This window comes from Alosa pseudoharengus, unplaced genomic scaffold (genome assembly GCF_046254945.1).
Source record: "Alosa pseudoharengus isolate Yale_2024_CS ecotype anadromous, Long Island Sound unplaced genomic scaffold, YU_APseudo_1.1 YU_APseudo_1.1_scf_2, whole genome shotgun sequence".
NCBI lineage: Eukaryota > Metazoa > Chordata > Actinopteri > Clupeiformes > Clupeidae > Alosa > Alosa pseudoharengus.
This window is the reverse complement of record NW_027468663.1, coordinates 54,271,034-54,289,217: the sequence shown is the minus strand read 5'-3', so window position 1 is coordinate 54,289,217 and position 18,184 is coordinate 54,271,034. Positions and strand designations below refer to the sequence as shown.

General features: G+C 44.6%; 2 protein-coding genes across 2 annotated transcripts in view; both read left to right on the top strand.

The window, feature by feature from the left end:
- Nucleotides 1–6,027, top strand: part of ppp2r5eb (protein phosphatase 2, regulatory subunit B', epsilon isoform b) — a 29,025-nt gene extending 22,998 nt beyond the window's left edge. The window contains exons 7-14 of the mRNA XM_076295516.1: nucleotides 1,096–1,155; nucleotides 1,849–1,957; nucleotides 2,105–2,158; nucleotides 2,625–2,675; nucleotides 3,113–3,232; nucleotides 3,389–3,516; nucleotides 3,732–3,833; nucleotides 4,082–6,027. Of these exons, the coding sequence (XP_076151631.1) occupies nucleotides 1,096–1,155; nucleotides 1,849–1,957; nucleotides 2,105–2,158; nucleotides 2,625–2,675; nucleotides 3,113–3,232; nucleotides 3,389–3,516; nucleotides 3,732–3,833; nucleotides 4,082–4,181 (724 nt within the window). The 3' untranslated portion in view covers nucleotides 4,182–6,027. The remainder of the gene's footprint in view (nucleotides 1–1,095; nucleotides 1,156–1,848; nucleotides 1,958–2,104; nucleotides 2,159–2,624; nucleotides 2,676–3,112; nucleotides 3,233–3,388; nucleotides 3,517–3,731; nucleotides 3,834–4,081) is intronic.
- Nucleotides 6,028–12,046: 6,019 nt separating this feature from the next.
- LOC143133587 (uncharacterized) lies at nucleotides 12,047–15,220 on the top strand. Its single transcript, XM_076293336.1, has 3 exons — nucleotides 12,047–12,807; nucleotides 12,840–12,981; nucleotides 14,153–15,220. Exons 1-3 carry the CDS (start codon nucleotides 12,047–12,049, stop codon nucleotides 15,218–15,220), a joined length of 1,971 nt encoding a protein of 656 aa, XP_076149451.1.
- The last annotated feature ends 2,964 nt before the right edge of the window (nucleotides 15,221–18,184 follow it).

Genomic DNA, 18,184 nt, shown 5'->3' with positions numbered 1-18,184 from the left:
GGCGTTCTGTGAGTGCTTGGTGAAGTGGCATTTGGGGCGTTCTGTGAGAGCTTGGTGAAGTGGCATTTGGGGCGTTCTGTGAGCGCTTGGTGAAGTGGCATTTGGGGCGTTCTGTGAGAGCTTGGTGAAGTGGCATTTGGGGCGTTCTGTGAGAGCTTGGTGAAGTGGCATTTGGGGCGTTCTGTGAGTGCTTGGTGAAGTGGCATTTGGGGCGTTCTGTGAGAGCTTGGTGAAGTGGCATTTGGGGCGTTCTGTGAGCGCTTGGTGAAGTGGCATTTGGGGCGTTCTGTGAGAGCTTGGTGAAGTGGCATTTGGGGCGTTCTGTGAGAGCTTGGTGAAGTGGCATTTGGGGCGTTCTGTGAGAGCTTGGTGAAGGGGCATTTGGGGCGTTCTGTGAGAGCTTGGTGAAGTGGCATTTGGGGCGTTCTGTGAGTGCTTGGTGAAGTGGCATTTGGGGCGTTCTGTGAGAGCTTGGTGAAGTGGCATTTGGGGCGTTCTGTGAGCGCTTGGTGAAGTGGCATTTGGGGCGTTCTGTGAGAGCTTGGTGAAGTGGCATTTGGGGCGTTCTGGTGAAGTGGCGTTTGGGGCGTTCTGGTGAAGTGGCATTTGGGGCGTTCTGGTGAAGTGGCGTTTGGGGCGTTCTGGTGAAGTGGCGTTTGGGGCGTTCTGTGAGAGCTTGGTGTAGTGGCATTTAAGGCGTTCTGTGAGTGCTTGGTGAAGTGGCATTTGGGGCGTTCTGTGAGAGCTTGGTGAAGTGGCATTTGGGGCGTTCTGTGAGAGCTTGGTGAAGTGGCATTTGGGGCGTTCTGGTGAAGTGGCGTTTGGGGCGTTCTGGTGAAGTGGCATTTGGGGCGTTCTGGTGAAGTGGCGTTTGGGGCGTTCTGGTGAAGTGGCGTTTGGGGCGTTCTGTGAGAGCTTGGTGTAGTGGCATTTAAGGCGTTCTGTGAGTGCTTGGTGAAGTGGCATTTGGGGCGTTCTGTGAGTGCTTGGTGAAGTGGCATTTGGGGCGTTCTGTGAGTGCTTGGTGAAGTGGCATTCGGGGCGTTCTGTGAGAGCTTGGTCTGATGTCTGATCTCTTTCTCTCCTCACCTGCAGTTTTGTTTATGAAACTGAGCACTTCAATGGGGTAGCTGAGTTGTTGGAGATCTTGGGAAGGTAAGTGTCCTTTTTGAGTCCTTTCCAAACCGTGTGTGTGTTGTGTGTTGTGTGTTGTGTGTGTGTGTGTGTGTGTGTGTGTGTGTGTGTGTGTGTGTGTGTGTGTGTGTGTGTGTGCGTGCCTGCGTCTCCAATGTGACCTGTGGTGTTTTGCATGTGTGTTATGTTCACTTATTCCTTGTCAAAGGTTTAACTGTTACATCTCTCTTCCTCTTGCTTGCTCTCCCTCTCTCTCTCCCTCTTGCTCTCTCTCTCATTCTCTCTCTCCCCATCTCTCTCTCTCTCTCTCTTTTCCTCTTGCTCCCCCCCTCCCTCTCTCTCTCCCTCACTCTCTCTCCCCCTCTCTCCCTCTCTCTTTCCCTCTTGCTCTCTCTCTTTCTCTCTCTCTCATTCTCTCTCTCCCCATCTCTCTCTCTTTCTCTCTTTTCCTCTTGCTCCCCCCCTCCCTCTCTCTCTCTCTCTCCCTCTCTCTCTCTCTCCCCCTCTCTCTCTCTCTCTCTCTCCCCCTCCTTCTCTCTCTCCCCCTCTCTCTCTCTCTCTCTCTCTCTCTCCCCCTCCCTCTCTCTCTCTCTCCCTCTCTCCCCCTCCTTCTCTCCCTCTCTCCCTCTCTCTCTCTCTCTCCCTCTCTCTCCCTCTCCCCCTCTCTCTCCCTCTCTCTCTCCCTCTCTCCCTCTCTCTCTCTCTCTCTCTCAGCATAATCAATGGCTTCGCTCTGCCACTCAAAGCGGAGCACAAACAGTTCCTGGTCAAAGTGTTGATTCCTCTTCACACAGCCAGGAGTCTCTCTCTCTTCCATGCACAGGTGTGTGAGCGTGTGTGTGTGTGTGAGCGTGTGTGTGTGTGTGTGTGAGCGTGTGTGTGTGTGTGTGTGTGTGTGTGTATGTGTGTGTGAGATTCACAAGGTCAGTGTTGATGTGATGTGTGTAACGTTGTGTGTGTGTTCCTGCAGCTGGCGTATTGTATTGTACAGTTCCTAGAGAAAGACCCAACACTAACAGAACCAGTAAGTCCCTCTCAACTTCTCCTGTGTGTGTGTGTGTGTGGGTGTGTGTCTGATATGCCAGTGAAGAAGAGTATATTATTGTGTGTGTGTGTGTGTTTGTCTGATATGCTGGTGAAGAAGAGTATATTATTGTGTGTGTGTGTGTGTGTGTGTCTGATATACCAGTGAAGAGGAGTATATTAGTGTGTGTGTGTGTGTGTCTGATATGCCAGTGAAGAGGAGTATATTATTGTGTGTGTGTGTGTGTGTCTGATATGCCCATGAAGAGGAGTATATTATTGTGTGTGTGTGTGTGTGTGTGTGTGTCTGATATGCCAGTGAAGAGGAGTATATTATTGTGTGTGTGTGTGTGTGTGTGTTTCTGATATGCCAGTGAAGAGGAGTATATTATTGTGTGTGTGTGTGTGTGGTTGCATGTTTCTCCCATGTTTCTGACTCTTTACCCTCTCACTATATCACTATATAGGTTATCAGAGGCCTGCTGAGATTCTGGCCAAAAACCTGCAGTCAAAAGGAGGTATGGAACACACACACTCACACACTCTCACACACACACACACCCACTCACTCACTCACTCACACACACATACACACACACACACTCACACACTTTCTCACACACAGACACTCTCTCACACACAAACCCCCACACAGACACACTCTCACACACTGATGCTCTCTCACACACAGACATACTCACACACACACACACACACTTGCCCAGTATCCAGTAGGCCAGTAGCTCGTGTAGCTTGTTTCCTGAAGGCGTCAACAAGATAACTGATGGATGAATTGATTGGTTGATAGAGTCTATTGATGACCTGCTGGATGAATTGATTGGTTGATAGTGTCTATTGATGACCTGCTGGATGAATTGATTGGTTGATAGTGTCTATTGATGACCTGCTGGATGAACTGATTGGCTAATAGTGAGCGTGTGCGGTCCTGTCTCAGGTGATGTTTCTGGGCGAGTTGGAGGAGATCCTAGACGTGATCGAGCCGACGCAGTTTGTCAAGATCCAGGAGCCTCTCTTCAAGCAGATCTCCAGATGTGTGTCCAGCCCCCACTTCCAGGTGTGTGTGTGTGTGTGTGTGTGTGCCTGTCTACCTGTCTGTGTGAATGCGGTGTGTAGTCCTATGTGAGTGGGGTAAAACATGTTGAGTGTGAGTGTTTTCAGATTATGTTGTGAGTTTGTATGTATTAATTGCGTGTGTGTGTGTGTGTTGTAGGTAGCAGAGCGAGCGCTCTATTACTGGAATAACGAGTACATCATGAGTCTGATCGAGGAAAACTCCAGTGTCATTCTTCCCATCATGTTCGCCAGCCTTTACCGGATCTCAAAAGAGCACTGGAACCCGTACGTACACACGCACACACACACACCACACACTCACACTCACACACAGTTGACATGAATGTAATCTTGACTGGCATAAACACTTTTTATCCTTCCAACATATCTACATTAAATGACAAAATAAAGCACAAATTATGATAATAATGGTCTAGATTGTTGCTGTTCTTTTTACTGTATGTCGGATGATTCATATTTTTGTGTGTGTGTGTTTTCAGGGCGATTGTAGCTTTAGTCTACAACGTGTTGAAAGCCTTTATGGAGATGAACAGCGCTTTGTTTGATGAACTCACAGCCACCTACAAGTCAGACCGCCAGAGGTAAGACATGCTCTCTCACACACACACACACGCACACGCACACACGGTGGGAGCAGCTGCACAAATACATAGCATTCAGATTATCTGCAACACACACACAGGTTTTCACATGACTTGTGTTTGTTGCCTGAATTCTCCATTTCTGTGTCTTTCATTTGCTCATCAACTCTCAACTCTCTCTCTCTCTCAACTCTCTCTCTCTCTCTCTCTCTCTCTCTCTCTCTCCTCCTCTCTTGCGCCCCCTGCAGGGAGAAGAAGAAGGAGAAGGAGCGTGAGGAGTTGTGGAAGAAGCTGGAGGATTTGGAGTTGAAGCGAGGCCTGCGTAGCGACGGGATCATTCCCACTTAACGACGCGCCACCGGAGCCCCACCCACCCCACCTCTCCCTCTCCTCCCCTCGCCACTCTCGGCCCCGCCCACTACTACGGAACGTTCCGTTTGTGGGCGGAGTGGGCTCTGGAGTGGCGTTCTGTATGGTGCGACTTACTTTACCGTAGATTCCCAACGTCTGTTTCTTTATTTCAACAGCACTGTAAATAACTTTATTTTTCTCTTTTATTTTTTTCCCTTTAAAAAATGATATTACGCTGAAAAGGAAAAGAAAATGAGTAAAAACGGAAGAGAAGAGTAGGAAAAAAAGCTGTTAAGGAGAGAGAGGGACTTGGGACGCAGTAGGACTCCAATTGAACTGCTTTGGGGGGGAAATCACAAATCAACAAACGAGAAGCCAGCCAGGAGCACCGCCCCCACCCCTTCCCCAGGAGCACCGCCCCCACCCCTTCCCCAGGAGCACCGCCCCCACCCCTTCCCCAGGAGCACCGCTCCCACCCCTTCCCCAGGACTCCGTCGCCTCTCCTCCCTCCTCACCGATGCCCTGGGGCCCGGGGGCCTGCCTGTGTGTGTGTGGGGCCCTGTAGGGGCCTGCCTGTGTGTGTGTGTCCATTGGGGCCCTGTAGGGTTTCTGTGTGTGTGTGAGGGGCCCGGGTTCATGGTTGTGTGTGTGTGTGTGTGTGTGTGAGGGGTCCTGTTGGGCTTTCTCTCTGTGTGTGTGTGTGTTTGTGTGTGTTTATGTGTGAGGGGGCTGCCTGTGTGAGTGTGGGGCCCTGGCGTGAGTGTGGGGCCGGGTTGCCTGCGGTGCAGAGGCCCTCAGGCCTGGACGAGGAGGTCTCCTCCCACTGAAGAAGTCTGCTGCCTGTGCTCCAGGGTGCCACCTTGTCAGCACTCTCAGCTCTGATGAATTGACAGGACGTTTTTCATGAAATCACACCTCTTGGCCCCTCTAGTATTCAAAAAGGCATAAAAACCAGAGTACCTGAACAACCAGGTACACACACACACACACACACACACTGTCAGCATTTTAGTTTTCCCGTCAGGTTGTGTGTACGTGGCCTGTGTGTTCATTTTCATTTTATGTTTAATGGTTTCCGTTGACCTGGACTTCATGGTCACTGTGAGGATTCTGATTGGTTGAGTGCTTTTGACTTAAGTTGCGGAGCGAATCACAAAACAGCCCTTCAGCCTAACCCCTCCCTGCAGCGTCTCCATGGACACAGCACTGGCAAAAACACCGCATGCAACCAGAGAGGCTTGCTGTTGTGAAAAATAGCATCACACACATGTGTACACACACACACACACACACACACACACACACGGTCTGTTGACTATGTCTGGGTGTAGGTCTGTGTGTGTGTGTTCCTTACAGTGTTAAGAACCTACCACACTATTGTAATTCAGTCCATTTCTATTTTCCATCCCGTAGAGCTTTTAGCATTTAGCCTCCATAGGAGCCGGGAGACAGAGACGCACACACGCACACACACACACTGGGATTATGAAACAAGGCCTCCTGCTGTCCAAGGCGACTGCTCTCCCTATTCTCAGTTCTTTTCCTTTGGTTGTTTTTGTTTTTTATTTTTAATTTTGATGAAGTTCCTTTAGCCTATTAGTTTTCTTTAGTTCCAGCGTTAGGGGGAGGGGGGTGTAGGGGGAAGAGAGGGATTGTGGGATGGGTTGTGGAGGACTGGGCACCCTGATCAGATCACACTTCCTGTTCGCTGCATTGAGACTCTTGCTACAGAAAGGCCCAAATCACATCTGAGAACAGACAAGGAAAAAGGGTTGGAAAAATACAAATGTTTAATTATTTTAAAAAATAAAGAGATATTAAATTAAACCTGTTTTGTGATAAAGATGGCTGACAGAATTGGTTTCATTTGTAGAGGTTAGTTGCCTTCTTTCATTTATTTATTTATTTATTTATTTATTTATTTATTTTTGTGTGAGTGTGTTGTCTGCGTTCTGACTGCCATACCAACAGGCCTGGCTCTTTGCCGTTGCGGTCAAGCTGTACGTTAATACCCCGGAAACCTGGGTTTGAGAGCGGGTGGGGTCACTGCTCTATGCCCTCGCTACAGTAAGTGAGGTTATGCCATGGAAATATGAAATTACTGAACTGAAAGAATATTTGAAGAGCTCTTTTCCAAAATGCTATAAATACATTTTTGAAAAAAAAAAATATGTCATGTTATTTAATTGTATATCTTAGTAATCAATAAAATCACAGTTGTGTTGTGTTTTGATTGAGTAAAGATACATCAAATTTCAATTACCCAATTACAGTTCCACTGAAATTACTTAAGACAGAAAACAAAATATAATATAAAAATATATATGAAAATGCATTAAAATGGTGGATATAGCGTTTTGGAAACGAGATCTTAATATTCTCACTTAACTTGTGTTATTTGTAACAAGCACTAGTAGTACCTTGTGCTGCCACTAAGGGGTGCCAACATGCAACACATGGCAGCAGAGACACACATGGTGACCTTGATATCTGAACATATATAGGATGATGATGGGGGTGATATTATGATTTGCTGCTAAGAAATGCTGACTACGTACGTGGAGTGATGAAAACTTAGACATTTTTTGTTAAAGTTAATGTATGTGGAGGGATGAAAACTTGAAATAATTTGTTAAAGTTAATGTGTGTGTAGGCCTACAGGATGGGCCTGAGTGGGTTGTCAGTGTTGAGAGTAAACCAGAGACTTTCTAATGAGGAGACACAGCACTCAAGGAATCCTGCCCCTTCCTGTATGCCAGTGATCTTCAACCGGGGGTCCGCTGAGGTATTGCAGGGGGTCCGCCAAATTATTTTATCTGAAGTATTTTTTTTCTACTTTCAAAAATGTTACACGTCCGATAAGCTACATAATAGGGGACATGAGCAAAATAAAATCTAAAATTTAGTTTCATGTGCTCACGTGAAATGTTCATGTGCGCATGTGAAAGTTTCATTTGGAAAGGTTGTGCATGCGCACACAAAACTAAACTTTAGATTTTTTTTTGTTGGTCATGTCCCCTTAGGGGCACGGTAACATAAAGAGAAGCAGAAAGTAGAAAATATGCTTTTTATTGGTTTATGGCATGGAGGTATTACATATTACTGGAGAGAGTGACTAAGTCCCGCCCCCATTAATTTCAATGGCCCATGCTAGGCTAGCTACTTCAGCCAAAAAAGTTTTAAATTGACCGCAGCCAGAGAATGTCTCGTTCGTTTGAAATCTCTGATTGACCACCTGTTCGAGGGATTTGCGACAGCCTTTCCCAGCTGTTTATAACATGTTTATAGCATATCAGTGTTCAACAGAATTATTTTTAAAAACGGAGGGGATATAGGCTATCAGTTTTTTTCCTAATAGCCTACCCTACTACGTATCTTAGATTTCGCTGATAAGTGTTGTAGGAGATATTGACGGCACAACAGAAATTGACCAGAAAACAATGTTAAGGCATTTGTGGAGAAGAAGGATGCATCGTAAGGTATTTCGTTGCTTTGATAGGTTAGGTCTATCTAATTGAGTGCAGTGGCATTCTCCCCCTGTATCGGTTGAAACACGCCCCATAACGTCCCAATAGAGCAGTATCAGACTCATTCTGACTAGAATTGAGTTTGGCTATGTCAGGCTAGTGCTTCGAAACCAAGGGGGCAGGCGAACGTTCGGAGAGCGTAAACACTATGGCGGATCTGAGGCTAAATAGACCAGTTCCACCTAGCCATTCCATTGAACCCCATTCAATTTGGCGCCACTTTGACATCAAATAACGTTACAGCTGAAGCGTTTTAAGCCTTTGTATGAACTTTTTCTATTTTCGGACTAATACAACATTGTGTGATTGGCGTCATAACCTCGAAACTGACTTACCGGCTGAGTAATAAACTTGTTTCCGAAATCAATGCTAAAGTGACGTAATTTACATAATGAACATGGGACCAGAGCGAAAAAACTCACTGAGTGGTCAGGGGTGTTCGTTGATATGCTCACACAAAAATCGCTACAAAAGATGCTTTCCAACAGGTGTTTTACCATGCGTTGTAAAACTGTGGAGCTATTTTTCCAAACGCCTCACACCCGTACATTCTTCCGTTGAGAGCTTGAATAATAGACACTCCAGCCCAGTTGGTGGCGATAATGCACCTTACACCGTCTTGCCAATTACAAGCAAACCACTGGCATTTCATTGAATACACAGAAGAAGCAGAAGATCGCTGTCTTAGAGTATTTTGCAACAGACAGCTAAAAATGAGGCAATTTTGTGCAGTTCCTAATTGCGGCAAAATTCATAGCAAAAAAAGTTGTCACAGACTTCCTTTCAATGATCCAGAAAGGCTAAAGTTGTGGCTGGAATTTCTGGGGTTGGATGTGAGCACACCTGTTGAGAATCTGCAGAAAGCTGATCACCGTGTCTGCGGTCTGCATTTTATTGAACTTGAGGTCGAAAGAAATCGCCCAAAACCTGGAGGTCGAAAGAAATCGCCCAAAAAGCTCTTTCGCCTGAGAAATACAGCGGTTCCCACATTACCTCCTGGGACGACAGAGTTGGAAGAACTTGGGGTAAGGTTGACATTTTGTAACGTAACGTTTGTAAGAGGCAGAAAATGAACTTATTTGTTATGTCCATAACCTGTCATGTTCACATCATAAGCCTAACACTAACCCTAGCCTACATGAATAATTTGGCTACATGATTTTGTACGTTTACTATTTTTTTTGGCTGTGGAACTTTCATGATGAAAATGTAATGATTCACGTAGGCTATCATTCACATCGTGCAAGTTCCAAGACATTTTAGCATTAGCCATGGTTGGACGTGACAATAATTTGGATAGCGTAGTAGCCTACGATACCGCGACTGCATAAGACTACAGAAAGAATACAAACAACCCCATATCCGTTTCCGGCAGCGGAGTAATACCATACCTCACAGCACATCCAATACAAGTCAATAGAGTTGGACAAAAACTACGATAAAACCTGTTGGAAAGAATCTTTTGCAGCGATTTTTGTGTGAGCATATCAGCGAACACCCCTGACCACTCGGTGAGTTTCACGTCTTTGTAAACGAAAGTTTAATGCGTTTTAGGAAGGATTGTTCCAGTGCACCTATGCAGCGTTGTGGAGGGCGATACCAAAGATAACGAAAATTCTCAGGACAGCAGCATGTGTCCAAATTTCAGTCTTAAACGTTCTATTTAATCATAAACTATCTGAAAACAGGGCTTTAAGTGTAAAATACCGAACTTGTCCTTTAATTCACCGGCACACAGAAATTGCAATCCAGTAGATGGCGACATCCACAAATATTTCTTGACTTTCATTCGTGTTTTGACATCCACAAATAAAAAAATCATATTTGTAACTTGTAAATTGGTTTTCACAATTGTAGATGTGTATTTGTAAATGAAATGGCATTTGTAAAACTTGCGTTTGTGAAATCTAATTTTGCATTTGTGGATCACCAGCACACACAGTTTTCGTTTTCGCATTTGTGGATCACGTATTTTTGAGACAAACTTTGCGGCAGAGAAGCCACCCAGATCCACAAGTAGCCTGCTGAAACTTTCTAATCCAGTAGATGGCAGTGTTGTTCTATGGGACTCATAACCAAAGATTCTTTGCTCATAACACACAGAGCTAGCGAACCTAGTTCTTAAATCTAACAAGTTATGCCTTTTGATGGAAAAGTGGTGTTTAATTTCCATAATCTTTGTTTAGTAAACGCATAAAACCATCTTTGAGTTTGTTTATATTTATTATATGACCCCTGCTTTAAAGGGTTCTGTCAGGATTTGGTGAGTGTTCCTGATCGAACGTAGTGGGTTATTCCGGCCAAAAATGGCCTATTGGCCTATTTTTCATCCCAGTCCAGCCCTGTACACAGTACTAATGGTCTCTCCAAAATCTGCCACATTAGTAACATTCAATAAAGCAAATATAAATATATAATTATGAAGCAAATTCCAGATATGTTAATATAATATGAGTCCATTATAAAGTGTAATGAGGTCGGTGCTGGGAATAACAAGACTAATTAATTAGACACCACCTTAACCTTCGTCATCCTATAAGGCAGTGATTCTTAAACTAGGGGTCGCCAAAAACTTCCGTGGGGTCGCCACTGTATTCTGTATTTCTGTATTCAGTCTGAAATTATTATTAGGTGAAACAAAGGAAAATAATATTGGCCTTTTCTGCCTTTTTATTATTTACACGCAGTTAAGAGAAGAGAGAGAGATGTTTTCGTCTTTCAACGAGATCTGGTTCAGTCTATGGGCTATTGGTCCGCTGATAGAAACAATGTAACTATCTGCTCCCACTACGCAAACTCAACTTGTTCCTGCTATTTTAAGTAAAACAAAACAAAAGACATAGGTAGCCTACTAGCCAAAATGGACAGGTGGCTGCTTAAAAAATTGAACAAAAGCTCGGAAGTGCCATCTACCAGTGCGTCTACTCCTCCGTGATCCTCAGACGGGACAAGTCTACAGTCCGGTGAGAATAAAAAACAACAAACGGCGCGTCGGCTTTATCAGAATTTCTGAAATATGCATTCACTTGCCAAGTTAAAGATAACCTCGACCACCCACAAGGTGTCATTTGCGGCGATGTTCTGGCGAATGAGAGCTTAAAACCTGTCAAAATGAAACGACATCTCAAAATACAGATGTCGGCTCAGCACCGTGGAGGAAAATCTCCGTGTCACCGTATGCAGCATTCCTCCTAGAATTAACTTGCTATGTTCACGGAAGCATGCCCACCCTTCCCATTGAAATTGTTAAAGATAGTAAACCAAAAAAGGGAAATAAAAAAAATACTGTTATTGTTATCGCCATAAATATAATTAATGTAACGTTGTAGGCCTAATGCTGCATGTGTATGTGTGTGTGCGTGCTTGTGTGTGCGCGTGCGATACGCACATCACTCTGATCTGATATGGCGGCATCCTACACTTGTTTAATCGTGATTGTTTTGTTTTCTTTTCGGTTCTTGTTCATATGGAGTAAATAAAACAAATGACTTTGCTTTCTAGTTTTTGCTTGATTTAGTTGTTAACGTTTGAGGGGGTATTTGAGTAGGCTAAGGACCTAGAATGGATTTGGGGAAAGTGGGGTCGCCAGACCTCGCCATACTTTTTTGTGGGGTCGCCAGACAAAATGTTTAAGAACCACTGCTATAAGGGACTTTGGACTTACCCACAAGAAACACAATACAACACAATACAGTAGAATGAACTTTTGTCTTTCTGAAGTTTAATTTGTATTCCGGGGTAGAGTAGCCTTGTTGTCTAATGTCTGTTGTCAGTTTTTCCTACCGGTTTGCTGTTTAAACTGACTGGTTCAGTTCTGAACTTTCCAGTACTAGTTTATGACGTCAACCGCTACATTGCTATATAGTACTTTACTATATATGCTAGTAGAATGCTCCATTGACTTGACTTGAACGTTGGATTTCCCACTGACATTCATTATGGGGAAAATAAGCTGGCGCGTCGGGGTCCGGTTCACCCTGTCGGGACTTATTTTCCCATAATGACCGGCGTTCTATACATTATCCCTTAGTTATCCATACTGCGCCATCTGTCTATACTGCCCACACTTCACTTTCTATATCATTCCTTTAACATGTACATGCTCTTTACTTAACTGTTTGTGCACTTCTGGTTAGATGCCAACTGCATTTTGTTGTCTTTTGTTGTCAATTTGTGATTTAGCTTATACATTAGTTAATTACCTCTTTGCCATCAACCTAATAAGGGCTTCCCCTTGCAAATAATGATGAATGATGTGTCAAATTGTCCTATAGTTACTTATGTTTTATGATAATGAACAGTCACTGACATTTCTTCCTCTGAATGTAGAGAACAATGGACAGCAATGTTGCAAGCTCCGTTCACAATCTCATTACTGCAGCAGAGGTGCGGGACACCAACATGATGCTGATGCAACCCAATGCCAACTGGGAGGAGTACCTGACTCCTGCTCCTCTCTCCATCCTCATCATGGCGGAGCTCGTCTTCATCTCGTCAAACGATGACTTCTCCATCAGCAAGAACCCCCCACCAGGTGACTTCAAGTACATAAGGTACCCAGACTCCTTCAGAGCCTGTCTTATGCAGGTCTGTAATTCAGGCTGGGACGCATTCAACAAGGCCCATAAGCACATAGATCAGATCCGCATTCACACGGCCACAGTTCCTAATTACATGAAGGAAGCAGTCAAGATCCTTATCAATGGCAGCGATGAAGATATAGAAACTCTCCTGCCACTTCAGCTGGAACAAATCTGCACCATTGCAGATGAGTGTGAGATGATGACAAGTGATGTTGAAAATCAATATACTGACGTCATCAATTTAATCCAGGAAATGTTGGAGGCCTGTATGAATGCTCTGAACCACTTTAATAGAGAAGAGCTGGAAATGGGTAAGATGAAACTGGAGAAAATCCAAACGAGGGAGAAGTCATCCACAGAGGTTACTGAATGGTCCAAGAAGGCAATGGAGGCCATGTCAAAGCAAGTAGACGAAGCCCTTAATATGTACAAGAAATCAATGGAAACTATGCCCTCTGGGTGGGATATGGTCGGCATGGATTTTTTTGAGGCACTTAAATCACTTGTACAATCGTGTATCTATAATATAATATCTATGATAACAGTGTATCTATGTTAATCTTTGCTCCAGAGAGACCAGACTACAGTGCAGGACAGGCAACAGCATACCAAAACACTGAAGATGAGAATGTTGATCTGATCACACAAATGAAAGTCTACAGCAAGTCTGGAGAGATTCTGAGTGCTGTAGAGCAGTGTTTCCCAAAGTCTGGGTCGCGACCCACGGGTGGGTCGCAGGAGATTTTATTTGGGTCGCCAGCACAATTTATGTTGTGTTATAGGCCTAACTGATACCATTTGTCATTTGATACCAGGAAAGCTAACATTTTTCTATTAGGATGTAGACTGTTAACTACCACAGTCACGGTTTTGTCATAAAAGCTCATGAAACTGGCGCATGAAACTGGGGGACGAACGCATCGCAGAGGGGGTGCCAGCATGGATATCTACCTCTCAAAATGAAACCGTTCTATGGGGCGCCTGCCATGTACCTCGCAGTTGCAAACTGCAAGGGACATGAATCCGCCTATTTGCACGAACATTAATAGATACCAGTTCCTCAACTTTACCGATTAAAATCTAGTGACCGTGCTGTCAACTAAAGCAGACATCCATAGACCGGACATAAGGCCATTCAATTTGTATACAGTTTCGATTGCAGATGCAATCTTTAAAGTTAATAGCAACCTCCTCACATTCTTATTTCTGATTTAAAATGCACAACAGTGCATTATATTAGTCTACAATTTAAATGGGCATTTTAAACACTATTCCTCTCGTTTTCTACCTCGCTAACTCCAAAGTAAAGGCGCATTCTTCCGGCTAAACGCCTCTTGTTCTGATGTAACGACTATACAATATAATATAATACAACAGTACAATATAACGACTTGAGTTATTTGCTGTTTACATTGGAATTGACGTCCACAGTGTTATGGACCCATTTGTCTGCAACGCAACGTAGCCTACAACATTTATTTTTAGAAATACAGGAACAGCTTACTATGCTGACGAATGACGACTGCGCAACATGCGAGAATTTCCCCTACTCTCGGATGCGCATTAAAACGTATCTTTTCAGTAGTCATTTCCAACTTTTCACGCTGATGGTGCTCAAAATGCAACACAACCGTGTTCAAAGCAGGGATCCTATAGCAATGTATGGTTGGGGGAGGCATAGAAAAGTTGGAGAACCTGTGGCCTAAAACAATATTGGTGGTTGCAGGGTAGATTTGAAGTGAAATGGGTCGCGATGGTCTGTCATTTTTAAAAAGTGGGTCGCCAGAAAAAAAGTTTGGGAAACACTGCTGTAGAGTCTCTTAAAAAGTATGTAAATAAAAATGGAATAGACTGGAAGGAACTCTATGATCAGAAGAACAAATGCACAAAGACCACCGTGACTCAGTCCCAACTCCAAAGGATCTCTGAGGAGTTGGAGAAGATGACAGAGAGCAAACTAAGTCAGCATGTCCTGTTACTCTGTAAGAGGGGCATCAACATCTGTAATGACTTTGCAACGTATAGCCCAGAAAAGATGTTGAACGAGAAGATAACTAAACAGCTGATAAAGGAGATTGAGGACCTGCATGATGATGTCCTCAGGTTTGACTCTGATAGCAAAACAACCTTAAAGCATCCAGCTTTTAATGCCATACCACCAACGATGCCCAAAGCAGAAAGCAACAGCCCAGGACTGCAGTCTGCCAGCCAGAGAGCGGCAGAGAACGCCCGTTTCCGCATCGAGCAGAGCCGGAACTTATATGAGAGGAGTGTGGAGAACATGAAGAGGAACCAGAAGGAGCTGACTGAATTCCTGGTTGAGATGCAGAACCGCAAGGTCAAAGAGATCGACTTTGACACCACCATCAAGATGCTGGTCAAGGGTGTGGATGCAATGGGCAGAGTCAAAGAACAGTGGCAGAAGATGGTGGGCTTTTTCCAGATGGTCTCCAACAGCCTCGGTAATACAATGGACAACTTTGTCCAAACAGCTAATGAGACAAAGAAGCTTTCTTACGACAGCAAACTCTTTGCAAAATACCTCCTGTACAATCAGGCCTTTCAAGCATCCAACATCGCCAGCCTGGTCCACATGATCTCAGGGACCTACACTGAAGTGTCCAACAAGTACCTGATGGACAAAGTGAGCAGCCTGGGCAAGCTCATGGCCATGGATAAGAAGAAGCCAGAGTTCATGCAAGAGCGTCTCAAGCTGCAGGAGTCGTGCCAGGAAGCTCAGGATGGCATCCTTCAGCTGGTCCTGAAGAACAAGGAAGAGTTTGAGAGGAAGACAGATGCCAGAATAGCAGAACTTGAGAGTGGACTGAAAGCCATTCTGCCTGCTGCTCCACAAGAAAGAATACAAAAAAACACTGCGGATGGTTTTGATGAAGAGGACACTGGGTTAGATAAATCACAGAAATAGAACTTTAACTTCTGGCAGAAGAAATGGGTTTGTGATTGGCAGCCTGCCGTAGAGCCAAACAGCATTTAGCCTTTGAATATACGGCCCATTTTAAAATGTGTGAAATTGATGTCTGTGACATACAGAGCCCCCAAAGGATAATGGGAGGGCTCCGTAGTGACACACCACGTGTCACAATTAGTAATCAATTTTATGAAATTTGTGTGACATATCCAGGGAGGCCATATCATTATAGATCCCAAAAATGTGTGTCTCTTCAGGTGCATGTGGTTGGTCTAATAGAAAATAAAAAACTATGGCCTATATTTTGAAACTTGCCTTCACGGTTCTCATGTCATTCACGCCATTGCCTTAGAGAGTAAAAGTATGTGTGAGCACAGATAGTTGCTAATAATCTGAAATATCAGCTGAAATAGTGATATGAGTCCGGCAAGGAGAGAGATGTTTCTTTACCTCCAAATGCAATATAGTCTGTAATACACAGTAAGTGTGCAAAAGGCATATTACAACCATGTTATTATCAAATACAAATAGACTGTCAATTATAAAGGCAATGCAACACAAATTGATATACATTGTACACCAAACATAAAATTGACATGGCAGACAGCCACTGACTTTACTAAGAGCACCCTCTACTGGTCGCTCAAACACAACCATGAAACAGTGTAATGGCTGCTATGTGGTGTAATGGTATATATGAGTGAGGGGGTGTACCTGTATGTGGGGGGCAAGTGACGAGAGATAGAGAGAAAAATATGTACATATTAAATAAATAAATAAATAATAAAGAAAAAAAGAAAAATGTTCCCAGAATGTTCCCTAAAGGCAGTTTTGTGCAACTATTACGGAACCTTTAGTGAACGTTCCCTAAAGGTTCCCTAATAGTTGTATGAAACTATACCTTTAGGGAATGTTCCCTGATGGTTATATGAAGGATACATTTTTTTATCCATTAAGGAACGTTCCCAGAACATTCCCTAAAGGTAGTTTTGTGCAACTATTAGGAAACCTTTAGGGAACAACTGTAAGGGGACATTCTGGGAACGTTCTCTGAAGGTTACACAAAACAATAGAGAACGTTCCCAGGACGTCATTTAAAGGTTTATTTTTTGTGACCTTCAGGGAACCTTTAGGGAACATTAGTAGCCTGGGTTTTTAGCTCAACTGTCAGCATGCTCGTCTCCCGATCCGAGGTGCTGCTGTTCGCGGGTTCAAGTCCGGGTGTGTGCAGGGCTGAATCACGCTGGTTCAACGATGCCCAAAGCAGAAAGCAACAGCCCAGGACTGCAGTCTGCCAGCCAGAGAGCGGCAGAGAACGCCCGTTTCCGCATCGAGCAGAGCCGGAACTTATATGAGAGGAGTGTGGAGGACATGAAGAGGAACCAGAAGGAGCTGACTGAATTCCTGGTTGAGATGCAGAACCGCAAGGTCAAAGAGATCGACTTTGACACCACCATCAAGATGCTGGTCAAGGGTGTGGATGCCATGGGCAGAGTCAAAGAACAGTGGCAGAAGATGGTGGGCTTTTTCCAGATGGTCTCCAACAGCCTCGGTAATACAATGGACAACTTTGTCCAAACAGCTCTGGTTCAACACAACGCAAGTTAGACTGCCCACTGGGTTTGGTGCTCACAAGAAACTTTTAGGCTTGGGACCCTAACATGTCCTTGGAGTGGAGCCCAAATGTTTTGGAACAAAAGACCTGAGGAGAGAGAGGGATATTTCGCCTAATTTAGGTGGTGGCCATTGTAAACCAAAACAAGGCTACAGGGTACACAGACCATATTGTTGTGTTCTATGCATTGGCCAGTAGGTGGTGAAAATGCATTAATGATCTAGTCAGAGTACCCCTTGGCCTCCCTTTGGTTTACACAATGGCCGCCGCCTTGGTACTGTAGAACAATATACTGTAGACAAGAAAACCTATCCACACATACACACACACACACAGGCAAGAAAGCCGGAATCCCACACACACTGTGCTGAAGCACACACACACAAACTTGCGCCTAAAGTATTACATACTGCACTAAGCATACGCTATAGGTGTGTGTGTGCCAAGGTTCAATTAACAGCGTTAAAAAACTCCCCAGTCACCTGTCAGGAGCTAAGTGTGTGTGTGTGTGTCTGTGTAATTGTTCTCCCCCAGATTCGTGACTGCTTCCCAGCAAAGAGGCAGGAATCTGGCTTCTGATCAAGCAATCTAATTGTCTTTGTCTGCACAGCTCATCTCAACAGAAAGCCTGTTACATTCCTCTGCTAATGGCCAATCGTCTCTGGGAAAATGAAAATCCCTACAATTACTGGAAGAAGGCGATGTGCTTGTCTCTTCCTTTCTCTCTCCCTCTCACCCTTTCATCGCTCCCTCTCTCCCTTTCTCTCTCCTTTTCTCTCTCCCTCTCTCCCTTTCTCTCCTTTTCTCTCTCCCTCTCTCCCTTTCTCTCTCCTTTTCTCTCTCCCTCTCTCCCTTTCTCTCTCCTTTTCTCTCTCCCTCTCTCCTTTTCTCTCTCCCTTTCTCTCTCCTTTTCTCTCTCCCTCTCTCCTTTTCTCTCTCCCTTTCTCTCTCCCTTTCTCTCTCCCTTTCTCTCTCTCTTCCTCCGTCTCTCCTTCTCAGCCCTCCTCCCTCCTCTTGTCCACTCCTTGTTCTTCCTCAGGAGGTACATCTTGCAGAAGTGGGAGATGCATGGGGAGATGCATGGGGAGACACATGGGGAGATGCATGGGGCCTCATGTATTGGGAGACACATGGGGAAGCACATTGGGAGATGCATGGGGAGGAGCATGGGTAGGAGCATGGGGAGGGGGAGGAGCATGGGGAGGAGCATGGCGCATGTATGGGGCCTCATGTATTGTTTTGCATTTCTGTAATATTCTCTCTTGATTTGCTCTAAAGCAGGGGTGCCCCACGCTCAATTTGTATTGGCCCGTGCTCTGGTCAGAATTCCATTCAGTCTGAACGTT